Source organism: Sinocyclocheilus rhinocerous, unplaced genomic scaffold, assembly GCF_001515625.1.
Source record: "Sinocyclocheilus rhinocerous isolate Xijiao unplaced genomic scaffold, SAMN03320098_v1.1 scaffold262, whole genome shotgun sequence".
NCBI classification, from domain to species: Eukaryota; Metazoa; Chordata; class Actinopteri; order Cypriniformes; family Cyprinidae; genus Sinocyclocheilus; species Sinocyclocheilus rhinocerous.
In genome coordinates, this window is record NW_015641038.1 from 166,740 (window position 1) to 180,081 (window position 13,342).

At 39.0% G+C, this 13,342-nt stretch overlaps 1 protein-coding gene across 1 annotated transcript in view; it reads left to right on the forward strand.

The window, feature by feature from the left end:
* The first annotated feature begins 6,368 nt into the window (after nucleotides 1–6,368).
* The window catches only part of LOC107754282 (proteasome subunit beta type-2-like), an 8,695-nt gene continuing 1,721 nt past the window's right edge, over nucleotides 6,369–13,342 (forward strand). Inside the window, exons 1-5 of the mRNA XM_016570676.1 lie at nucleotides 6,369–6,459; nucleotides 7,464–7,586; nucleotides 7,926–7,996; nucleotides 12,781–12,943; nucleotides 13,055–13,104. Of these exons, the coding sequence (XP_016426162.1) occupies nucleotides 6,369–6,459; nucleotides 7,464–7,586; nucleotides 7,926–7,996; nucleotides 12,781–12,943; nucleotides 13,055–13,104 (498 nt within the window). The remainder of the gene's footprint in view (nucleotides 6,460–7,463; nucleotides 7,587–7,925; nucleotides 7,997–12,780; nucleotides 12,944–13,054; nucleotides 13,105–13,342) is intronic.

Here is a 13,342-nt window from a genome sequence, read left to right on the forward strand (position 1 = left end):
GTTTGATAGTGCGTGTGAAAGCTTTGATAGCGTGTGAGAGACGGTATAGTAGTGAATGAGAGAGCGTTTGATAGTGCGTGTGAAAGTTTTGATAGTGTGTGAAAGACCTTATAGTAGTGTATGAGAGAGAGTTTGATAGTGTTTGCGCGAGTAAAGTTTGAATAATGTCTTGAACGGCCTCTCATAGTTACGGACTGCAGCTTTAACTACCAGTTTCAAGAAAACATTAAACTCATTGTAGAAATGGTCCCTTGTAATGTACTTCAGTTATATTTCTGTAGCTGCTTTTATAAGGCCCTAGGGATAACTCTGGGAGGAAAAGAAATTGATAGTTCAACAGGTTTTTTTTCTTCTTTTTTTTATGTGATTCGGTGCGTCTTCACCCAGAAAACATTCCAAAAAAAATAAAAATAAGTCAAACGCCACATTGTATAATGTAGGCAGTGGGATAAACTGCTGAGTGAGAAGATCCTCGCTGGGCGCGAATAACAGCAACGGTGAGAACGTCTCTCCACACGAGGAGATGATGTAAAATACGGCTGTTCTGTAGGATGAAACGCCGCGTTTCTCATGGTGCGGAATTGCTGATTTTGCGCCTAAAATAAGGAGAGATATGATACCTGAACATAGTTGTTATAGAAAGTATCACCTTTGTGAGAGCAAACACAAAACTGTATACTTAAATATGCATCACCGGTTCTCTCAAGTTGGGCTAAATTAAAATATTTCCAACAAATTTATATATGAAACCTAAATGAGAAACATGTTGTAATATTTTCATAGACAGCACATGTAATAAAGGACCAACTTTAAAATTAAAATTAATACAACCAAATGTAGGCCTATTTATTTATTTATTAATCAGCTATGAATTATTATTGACGCCGTTTCTATTACAACTCCTAGGCTTTATACCAATAGTAATTCTATTTTTTATTTGTGTAATCATTACATATGTCATGTAGCCTATGTGTGAAAAAAAAAGTAGCCTATGCTACATTTAGATAGGCCTATAGTCCATGTTGTCGAGTCGAAACCTGAACTTTCTTTCGGATTGTGTAAAAATGCTTATAATCCTGCAACAACTGAAGGTGTACGTAGCATAATCCCAGAATAAAATTATTTCCAACAAAAATTGCGCAAGTAAACTATCCAATGTGTTTAGTCCTTATTAAAAGCGAAAGAGACTGGTTGCATTAAACATTCCTCAACACGAGGGGGCAATAGCAGTCACATTCAAGTGAAAAGGCATCAGTGTTGGTAAGCATGTCTCTTCTCATGTGTGCCCTCAAAGATTTTAAAGTCTCTTTCTCTGCCTTTCTTACCTCTCCCCTCATCTTTCCCTCTTTATGATGCAGTGTGACAGTGAAGTAGCCCCTAGCACTCCACTGGCGTGGAAACGATCAGCTTGGACAGAGAAGGGGTGGCAGAGAGTCAGGGGGATGTGGACAGCCTTGGGGTCCATGCATGATAGATAGATAGATAGATAGATAGGTTCAAAATAAAGGTTTGGTGAACATTACAACTTGATTCAGTTTTGGTTGTGTTTAATAATCTGCTAGAGCCTAGTAGACATATTGAAGCCTGTTGGTTTAAGTGGGATCAGCTGCCTCGTCTGCTTTAACCAACTAATAAATATGAAAACAGCGGGTTTAAACTTTTATTCGTTTGCTGCTTGAAAGGATTATACCCCTCTATGGAGTCCCATGTAAATCTCGAAACCTCATAATGGCCAATGTTGTCCCATAAAAATGTGTCGAACAAAGGCGCTTGAATGGAGGCTTTTTCACGCATAAGCGGGTTTTCACAGGACTTTATTGACGACGGGTCGACCACACCACGCCCCGCGATAATCTCTCTGCCGGTGAAGGCGCGCCTCAGAGCGGCAGGTGCGTGTGCCAGGCACGGGGGTCACAGGGCCGACGGTGGTGGGGGAGCTCGCCATGTCAAATCCTCCCAGCTGCCGGTAGGAATTTTTTCAGAGGCTGTCACTTCCATTTAGCTTGCTCTTTTTTCGCCCCTTCAGATGAAGTGGTCCCTCTCGTGCCCAGGTCCTGTGGACGCCCTCTGCCACTTAACAAAAGCAAAGCGCCGCTAAACGACGACAGGCCGGAACAATGAATTCAACCCGGCTCGCTCTCAGTACCGTGAAATTGCAGATTAAACCGAAAAAGCGGTGCCTGTGACACAGCGTTGCGTTTCTTCAAGAATGCAAATGTGGAAACTGCAACGTTGAACACGCTCACATCACGGCTGACCACATTTTTCCTAATGCAACCTCTGTTCAAAATCAAAGTTTTGATTTGATAAAGTGAGAAGACATGAATATATTAGAGCAACACATTGCGTGTGGCAAAATGTTTTAATATTTTTCCTTCAAACTGTTATCTGTTGCAGTTTCACTTCATTAGATGCTAGTAGCCTACTGATTCAACCCAATACTGGCAAGTAACTATCCAATTGCAAATGTTTGCCAAGTCACATTTATATATATATTAGGGTGACCATACGTGCCATTTTCCCAGGACACGTCCTGGCCAGGATTTGTTTTGGCTTTGTTTTCCTGTTTCCATGCTTGCTGAAGGTAATGATCGAAAAGTAGTTTGACCAATAACATGCAAGCATTGTACATAATGGACCAATCATGGCGTGTGAGAAGGTGGGATCTACGGTCAAAGCGATGCAATTACGCGTACATATTAGGTGTGTTCGACTTAAAAGCAGTGCGGCTCAGACCGATCAGTGTTTGACATCAAAGTACCTCGAGACCGTTTCAAAAGCATAACCGTCTGTATGGTACTTTGATGTCATACACCGATCGGTCTGCACAAGCAAACAAAGCCAAAACCTATATTTTAGGCAATATAGAAATCCTGGCCAGGACGCGTCCTGGGAAAATGGTACGTATGGTCACCCTAATATATATAAAGCGTGTAAACACAATATAGATTGTGTCAAAACAGCTTCACAATAGACGGGAAAATAACAGTGTTAAAGGTGCTGCATGTAAGTTTTTGACTCTACTAAAGCATAAAAATACCATAATATGTTTGCAGATATTTAAGAAACATGCTACGTTAACATACGTGTTTATCTGAAAAACAATGCTACATTCAGTTATCCTCGTTTGAAAATGTGCGTTCCGGGCCGGAATGTCCGTCTCTGTTTTGGTTTGTGAAACCCCTCCACTGCCAGTTTACCCAATTGTATTTCGGGACCCCGGGTTGCCAGTTGGCGGAAAACACAGCGTCATTTCATGCGCTCCTTTCTGTTGGTGTCGTCAATCTGGCAACCTGCGTGTGCGTCAAGTCTGAGGAGGAGGGGCCGGGTGAAAAAAACCCTCTCCAATATTTTGAATTTGGACTGCAATACCTAGTTCAACCACTCGGTGTCAATCCTACATACAGCATCTTTAACGCTGCAGAATTAATCAATTATGAAATAAATTACATTTCAGCTGCTTCAACAGCTTCAGCTTAATTAATTTAAAATTTTGTTCTCATCTGTTATAGCGTCAGTGCAGTTGAATCAATAATAATGCTCAATATTGTCTTTTAAAGCATTGAATTTTATGGAAATATATGCTGTTCACTTTGCTACAGGTGCCTATATCAGTTTTACTGTACTGTTTTCCCCAGTTACTTATTATGCCAAAGGTACTAGTATGTTTTTTTCAGTTTAGTATTGCAGTTACACAGTTGTTTTTAACTTGTTTAGTCCGACTGACTACTTTATAGTTCAATTAAAAATCTTATTAGTAAGATTGTTACTAGTAACAATAGGAATACACACTACAGTGTCTAATAAATAAGTGTTGCTGTCTATTTAATTAGTATGAGAACTTGAATAGATACTAGTATTTAGTAACTAAAGAATATAAAGAATTCTAGTCAAGAGGTCAACAATTGAGATCTAAATTACAGATCCCCAAAGAATTCAATGGCAAAATTTGCAGTTTGCTACTTATAACATTTGGTTTAGCGACTAGTAGCAAAGGAAAAAGTAATGAGTACTAGTAAAATTAAAAAATAGATCTGATAGATTGTTGTAAAGAATAGATTTAAAACATCTTGCCATCCATTGTGTGATTGCCCACCCTACACACGCTCAGCATTTTGAACTATTTATCACACTGAAGACTGCAACCACCATATTTCTCATCCACTGATTGAAGTGGGGCCCACACAAAAACCATGAATACTATTAATTTGCTCTGCCCCCCTCGCACCACCTATATTCTTAATCTGAGTTCAAAACATACCCTACTCTTAACAAACCCTTGGGCTATGAGTCCATAATCCCCAAACTCAGACGAGTCCCTCCGGAGCCAACTTGTCTCGTAATGCTCAGCGCTGTTTTTTTCTTTCTGCAGACTTCCTGGCTGAAGAATTGATCTCAAATTAGGACAACAGAGCAAGTAAACCCATCATTTTATCTGGACGGAGCAGAAACTGTGCTTTTTTTCCACCCGAATGCCACTTTGAACATGTATATTACAGTGCTCAAGCACTATTTTACTTTCAGATGACAGGAAACAAACATTTTCAGTTAATGAGTTCAAACTGAATGAAAATGAAACGCCACCATCCAGACTTTAGATATTCCAAAGTTGGAATAATCCTTAAACAGCCAGGGGCCCCAATTATAGCTTATATATTTGCACCAGTGCGCAGCGTGTGTCTCACAACTGCTGAGAGGGCACAACAGCGAGAGCAGCGATGGCAGGAATTGAGCCAACAACTACAAGACACAAACCAGATGCAGCCAATATCTAGACTGGTGGTGCCTAAATAAAGAGTAGCTGCAAAGAGAGAGAGGTGTATTGATTTACCGAACAGATAATGTGCGTGGAACGTGGCGCATGATGTATGTCACAGTGTGTGTGAGTGTATTAGTAGTCAGAGCACTGGGCCCCGGAGGCGATTCCTGTGTGTGCTTGCGATAAAGGGGGAACTGGAGGAAGTGAGGGAGGGTGGGGGAGCGAGAGAGAGAAAGAGAGAGGAATAGTTCGAATTGGAGAAGGATGTGGGTTGGTGGAGGGGTGGGGGAGTCAGAGACAGAGAAATGGAGAGAGAGAAGTTGAAGGAGTGAACAACCAGCAGAGCTCGGAGCTTTTTTGATGCTGTCAAGATTCCTGGATTTTGTCCCCATCTGCCCTCTCTCTCTCTCTGCCCCTTTTCCTCACATGAAAAGAGGGGAAGAGTGTCTTGGCAGGGTAATTAAGAATGGCCTCTAAACACAGAAGTATGGCAGGAACACTCCAGATGAAAGTAAATGATTAAAGTAATTACAGGCACAGAGCTGACGAGCCGGAGTGCGGGGTGGCCGCCGGACATTTGTCGGTAATTAGATAATTAATCTGAATGCAAATGATGAGTCCTAACGAAGCAGTCAGGCTGAACCAGTGACAACTACCGAAAGAGAGAGATGGGGAGAGAGAAATACTTTCATCACATGGATACAAATTTTCCACCTTAAAAAATTCTAAAGCTACAGTAAAACTGTTTGCACACTATATAAACAAAACTAGTAAAGACTGAAAGCTCTCAGACAAGAGAAGATTTAATTTTTCTCACCATACATCTAAATGCTATGAAGTGTATTAATTGCACCACAGTATAGGAAAGGGACACAAAGAAGCAAAACTAATGAACATGAATGGGAGTCTTTGTAGTGGTTGGGGGCAATAGAAGTGCCTACTGCAGCAGCTGAGGGTATACAGGATCTGAAACCCTTTCTGTCTAGGCAACATGATCAATCATTCTTACTGAAACTATTTTGTGGGAATGGAATAGGCATAACACAGGCATACATTTTTTATTAATTCACTGCAAAGCATAAAATAAAAAAATAAGTCTTAGGTTTCTTGGCTGGTTTTGGATAAGTTTATAAACCATCTACTGTACATGTAACAAAATACATAAAATATCTATCAATCAGTCTATCTATCCATCCACCTATCTTAGAGATTTAATATAGAGATTGCAATATCTATCAGATATCATATAACTCAGACCTTTATAACTTAAGATTTTATTAATTACCATGAGTTTTCCAGGTCTGAAAACACCAAAAAAATCCCTTATATTTTAATGACTATAATATTGCACCCTGTAATATTGTCCAATCATTTTTGTGTCTGCCCACCTGACAGAAAAACTGTCACTATTTAGGGGCTTTCACCAGTTTGCCATGTCCATAAACAGATCGTCACGTGACAACAGAGCACGAACTCTCTGATGACGTCTGAACAGTGCGCCGCTGTACAGCTCCGTTCAGCTTTTGCTGTGTAATATCTGATCGAGCTGCTCTGCTAGTGGACGTACTGATCAGAGTGTGTTTAATTTCCTTTGAACTCTCTCAGCAATATGGAATACTTGATCGGGATTCAGGGGCCAGACTTTGTGCTGGTTGCGGCAGATAATGTAGCAGCAAGCAGTATAATCCAGATGAAACACGGTGAGTTTGATGTGCAGTAGCATGTTAGCAGCATGCTAGGCCAGGAAGCATTATAACGGCTCATAATAATCAATAAAAATTTTGCAGACCACTATAATTAACCACATTTCAATTTTCATACATTGCTGTCTTAATTGCATCTAAATGCTGTCACCACTTCAGAATATATGGCAATTGCTGCAAAGTTTTAGCCGAGGTAACGTTAGCTAACGTTACCCTGTGCTAACACAGTTTGTGCGTTGAACTGATTTACCTATTCATATATTAAAATCAGTCTATTAAACTTCATTTAGGGTGCACTTTTAAACGTTAACGGGAGCAACATGTCAGTTATTGTAGTGTGATTATCCTCGAGTGTCAGTCGAGTGGCCTCGGATGAGTTTGCGATTTATTTGTGAAAGTGAAAGTAAGAGCGCCTCCGAACCTCCATGGTTACGAATGAGGATTTATTTAAAACTCAAAACGTATGCGCTTTATTTAAATTTATTGTTAAAACTTAAGTTATTCACCACAAATAAAACGCCATAAAGTACAATTAGTGTTGCTGTTGATGTTTATGTCCTGTGTTAAAACTTAGCCTTACTTCATCCAAGACCCATCATATTAGAATTAAGACTTCGAAGTTTTTAGCAGATACGTACACTGACATTTTTTTTGATTGTCTTTATTTTTGAGAAAACGAACTAAAAATGTTGACATCTTATGTATACAAATTTTTGTACAATAAAATGCTTTCAAGAAGAGCAGTGACCCTCCCCCTAATACCAGCTACATCTGACAAGCAATAGCAAGTAGCAACTAATGCTCTTTATTGTAAACTAAAGGCTATTGACCATATCTATAGCAACAAGAAGCCCCGGTTTCTGGTTCCACAGAAAATGTCAATAGAGGAAACTGTACTAAATAGACCACCAATGACTTGTAAAGAAGCTTGAGCTCTTGTAAAATGTGTTAGGGTTGTATTGGACATAATGTTAGGATGACCTGTTATGTATGTTTACCAGATTATGACAAGATGTTTAAGCTCAGCGAAAAGATCCTGCTCCTGTGTGTGGGTGAAGCCGGTGACACAGTACAGTTTGCAGAATACATTCAGAAAAATGTCCAGCTTTACAAAATGAGAAATGGTAAGCATTCAGTTTTCTTTTTTTTCTTTCTGAAGTTTAACTGATTTTAATAGAAAGTGTACTGAAATCACACTCTTGTACAGAGCGTCAAGCTACGTCTTTGTTTTGTTGTTTTTAGTTCTAAACATAATTTACATTATTTCTGGTAGAAATAAAGTTAATTTCAGTGTTTAGTTCAGAAAGTTCATATGCACTTTTATTTGTTTTGCATGAAAAAAAATTTCATTGGAATTTTATTAACTTTGTTTAAAATCTATCATACTCTGGATATGCACTCCATATGAAAACTGTTTCTATTGTTTAATGGATTGACCCTGATTTATCTTTCTCTTTCTTCAGGATATGAGCTTAGCCCAGCAGCTGCTGCAAACTTCACAAGGAAAAACTTAGCAGACTATCTGCGGAGTCGGGTTGGTACAACAACCTCTGTGTTCAAGCCCAGAATGTTCTTTTATATCTATCAGTTGTGGATAGTGTGGTTCCAAACCTTAATTTTTCAATAGATGAATTACAAATAATATAGACCAGATGTTCCCAACCTGGGATACATCTAGAATGGATCAAACATTGGGCTACTTGTAAAATGACCAAACAGTAAATACGTTTTCTCCTTTCTACTCTATCTACATATGAAAAATTGCAAAAGAGTTGATCTATCATTCAAAGGGGGAGTCAGGAAACCTTGTTGAAAACATTTATTATTTTTGCAATTTCTTTGGAAGATTGCTAGTGTTGCAGAACTGAAACACTTCATTATATACACTCTATACACTACCGTTCAAAAGTTTGGGGTTGGTTAGGAGTGTCATAAAAATATTATTACACTTTAAAAAAAAAAAGTGTAGCTTTTCAGTAGCCGTTACTTCAGTCTTCAGTGCCACATGATCTTTCAGAAATGTTTCTTCTTATTATCAATGTTGAAAACAGTTTTTGAAATTTTTGTGGAAACCGTGTGCTTTTTTTTCCCCCCAAAATTGTTTGATGAATAGAAAGTTAATAGAAATATAAGAATTTATTTGAAACTTAACTCGTTATAATAACAATAACAATTTATAATAACATAAAAATGTCTTTACTGTCACTTTTGGTCAACTTAATGCATCCTTACTATTTTACAAAAAAATAAATCTTTCTGACACCAGTCTTTTGAATGGTAGTGTATATAGCGATCTTTTCTTTGCTTTCTCTCTTCAGTCCTTTTGTGTGCCACAGAGTATATCTGAATGCAGCCGTTGTAAAATGTGCTTAAAAACAGATGCCAGTGTGTTTTGAATGTGTGGAGGTGATATCAAGGTCTCAGAGGTCGTTGACACCTGCGCCTCCTATGTAATGTGATCCTGCTTATAAGATACTTTTTCCAAATGTGTGTGTGTGTGTGTGTGTTAAACTAAGGGCAATATAGAGTGCACCCATCTGTGTAAAAATGGGCTTGTCGCCATCCTGGCTCTTTTGTCTGGTAGTGTGTGTGTTAATTTGTTAGGAAGAGTGTAACTGCCTCCTGTCACAATAGCAGAGTGGAGAAAATGATTACAAAAAACAATTAGAGCAAGCCGGGGGGCAGTGGGAGGGGTGGCATCCGGGGGGCTTAGGAAGTGCTACAAGTTCATAAACCCCCATGCTTTTAGCTTGTCTTGACCTAAATGCGACTTGCCCACAGAACGAGAATAAACGAGTCAGTTTCAATATTTTTCCTCGAATGTGCCTCAAAGCGAGGCATGTTTGACTAATAGATTTTGTTCATATATTGATACTTGAATACTGCCTTAATTCACAATGTGAATAACAGTATTCAAAGGAAAGTCTCAGATTCTTCTTTAAAATAAGGATTATGGGTAATCATATAACCTTGCGTATTATTTAACCCATTTCGTTTGTGCTAAACCCTTTGGGATGTTTAAATGAGAGAGATGTCATGCACGCTTTAAGGACCAGGTTTCTAAAAAAACAACTGGGCCTTTGGGGCTCCCCTGGAGTGGCTCCTCAGACAGATCTTTACGTAGAGAGAAGAGACGGCAGATGCTCAGATAGTCCAACGTACTGTTCTGAACTGGCTCTTTGCGGCCAAACGCATGTTTTCTGTGCTTGTTTTATGTGCTGTGCTTTTTGTTTTAACCATGTGCTGCATCCAGCATCCCCTTAAGCTCTCCGCAGAACAGTCCAGCAACAGTTTGCCATCATTGGCACACATGAAACAATATTGGCCGCCTATTCTCTCCCAGCACACTGGCACAAATAATTACTGGTGCCATATTGCGAGGCATTCCCCTGTTCCGCTACAGATGAACAATTAATACGGCAGATTGGGCAGAGATGCCAAAGAGGCCAAACATGTCCTGGGGCATTGGGCAAAGGGATGGGGAGCGCAGGAACAGAACATGAAAGCGGAAGGCAGGATGAATTAATGATATGGTACAATTATGACTCTCTGTACTGAGCTTTAGTTTAGTGTCCCTCAGATTTTTTAACAGGGACTCCGGTGAGAGGAAAGGCTGTAGTGTTTGAACCGTAGCTCACGAGGTTGGTGGAGAATGTGGGAGACAGGTGTTGAGTTTATACGGAGGGGTAGATGACACTCGGGGGAATTTCGTACAGACTCAAACCTTGTCTTTCAACAAGCCCCTGTTCCTCTAAACCCTCCCTGCTGGGAGTGCAGCATATTGCATAGGTGAGCTTCTCTAGGGGGTGTTTACTTACCCAAACGTGCCCCAGAGACCTTCCAAGAGCAGGGAGATGGCCCAGAACAGATGAAAGCCTCTCAGGTGAGTTGAGCTTTTTTTAGTCTTATCCACGCGGAAAGGAACTGGACGTGGTACTATATATTCACTTTTACACTCTTAAAAATAAAACTTCCAAATAGGGGTTTTCACAGTGATTCAATAGAAGAACCATTTTGGGTTCCCAAAAGAGCCTTTCAGTGAACAGTTCTTAAAAGAACCATTTTCGTGTCTGTAAAGAACATTTTTCCACTACAAATAACTACTTTTGGGAACTGAAAAGGTTCCATAGATCTTAATCTTAATTTTTGTGGCCCCAAATGGAATTGCAAACAAACTCATTTTATAAATTTCTTCTTTGTTTGTTTTTTTGTTAGGCTGTTGCTATGTGGAATGTTTTTTAAGCATGTCAAGCTAAAAAAAAAAAAAAGCAAAAAAGTTTAGAAGATATTCTAGTCCTAGGCTCAGGTCCCTCAGTTTTTTTTCACCTGTTTTATCGTCCCCTAGCTAAAATGTTTTATGTTTAGTCACATTCTTTTTTTTGTTTTATGTTTTTGTTTTATGTTTAAGCCTCATTATTTGGACAAACAGAAAGTCTAGCCCAAAATATGCTTTGGTTTTTAAACGAGTACAAAAACATTTCTGGAGAGAACAATTGCAGACACTGTTCACGAACAGTATCAAATGGAGTATACTTAGAAAGACTATGCATTTGACTGTATGTGAACGCTAGCATGCGCGTAAGTTTACTTCAAGTGTAAGTGTTCACGTCAAAACAGAGGTATACTTTGGTCTTAAAAAAAACTGCATATAGTTTTGTGTATTTTTGCGGCTTTGAAGCCCTCTACAGTTAAGTGAGTGGAATTTATTGTTGTAAATATATCACTGTAATTACATTGGATAGCTGTACATGTGTGTTTGATGTTGGCATAAGGCAATCCACCCTTTTCGTGGATTTTCGTAGCCGCTCACTAAATTTACATGGAGTGTGGGAAAGAAACAAACCATTCCGCTTATTTGAAGTCAGTGTATCATCAGAATGATTTTTGAAACTGATATTTCAAGGTAAAAAAAACTTTGTCATTAGCTGAGCATGAAGTTGACCTGTCGGGTCTCCCAAACAATCTTTGGAAGTCCTACAGATGTCTTTCACTTGAACATTACACTGTGAATTCTAACATTGTAAAAATTACACGCTTCACCTTTAAATCCACCCGATGGCACCAAATTTGGCCGATTACAGTGGAGGCAGAATGTGGATTGAAATCCCCCTATCTGAGAGCCTCGTGCAGATGGGAAACGTGGGGGAAAGCGAATGTAGTTTCAGAGTTTTGAGATAGAGGGAGGAAGAGGACTAAAATAAGTTTTAATGAGAGCTGGCACTGCTCCAGGGCAATGGGGTGAGGGCGGGAGACGGAGGGGAGGAGAGAGGAGGTGGGTAGGTGCTCGCGGCAGCAGGGCTGCCGTCTTCCTGCAGATGTCACACTGCTGGTGACACCAGCGACCCCCCTCAGACCGCTCCACACTCCCCTCCCTCCCCTTCTCTCCCCTTTCTCGGCTGTTTCACACCCCTCCCTTTGCTCTCCTCTCCCTCCGTCTAACCATTCTACTCTTGCTGATGTTAAAGTTTGGTGGTTGTTGGTGTTTTCGATCAGATTCTTTGAGTCTACACTTGAATTTTGTTACATTTCTTTTTTCGTTTCATTTTCAAACTGTTGTTATTATATGCTTTATTACATGACTCTGAAATACTTGATTCTGATTGGTCAATTGCTGTCAAGTATTTTCCCCCAGGCAGTTGATTCCCTACATAACTCTGCTAGTTTCATGTATCCCATTTTACTATCTTTTTTTTTTTTTTTTTTTTACGGAATTCAGTTTCCACCATGGAATAAAAAATAAAAAAGGTGATTACGACTTATCTCACAATTCTGACTTTTTTCGTGTAATTCTGAGAAATAAACTCAGAATTGTGACCCATTAAAAAAACAATCAGAATTGTGAGATGACAAAAATTAATTGCCTTTTTAAATTTTTTATTCTGTGGCAGAAAACAAAGCAATTGTGAGATGTAAAATCAGAGAAAAAGTCAGAATTGCAAGATATGAACTCAGAATTGTGAGATGTAAAAAAAAAAGTTTGAATTTTGAGTTCATTCCTCGCAATTCTGAGTTTATTTCTAAGAATTATGAGAGAAAAAAAGTCTGAATTTAGAGAGAGAAACAGGCTCGAATGGGCTTCCATATTTTTCGAACATTATTTAAATTCAAATGAATGTCTATTTATTGATTTGGTTAGTAGCCTTGTGATAAGTTGAATAATATACAGTTAGCTTTTTATCATCACAAAATAACCTCCACTTTTTGTCTGGTTTTATTTTATGGTAATGACTGACTAAAACGTTTATCCGGCTGTACTTATATCCCTTCATTTTTGGATTTAGCGATTAAAATTACTTATTTTTTTCTTCTTTTTCTTAGACTCCATACCATGTGAACCTGCTCTTGGCAGGATATGATGAGACCGATGGTCCAGGACTATACTACATGGACTACCTGTCAGCACTTGCCAAAGCCCCCTTCGCCGCACACGGATACGGTGCCTTCCTCACCCTCTCCATCCTGGACCGATATTACAGACCAGGTGATTATACACTTTCACTTATGAGGATATATTTTTATATATCCTCATAAGTGAGTATTATTTTTTGATTGATTGAATTCTAAGCCTGTTTTTCTGTTATTCTCACTCCAGATCTGACTCGTGAGGAGGCTGTGGATCTGCTCAAGAAGTGTTTAGAGGAGGTAAGTTGCTCTCCATATGCTGGTCTGTTCATGCATGTAATTTCATAATTACTGGTGGTTGTTATGAGAAGCATCACTATTACTATTGTTCATAATTGGGGTTAGATTCAAACATATTCAACAAACTTCCCCAAATCCCACATACTTCAAAAATAAAAATGTGGTTTCTATTTGAAAATATTTTTTTTTTATTTTTTTTTTATTTAGTCATTTATCAGACGCTTTTATCCAAAGCGAC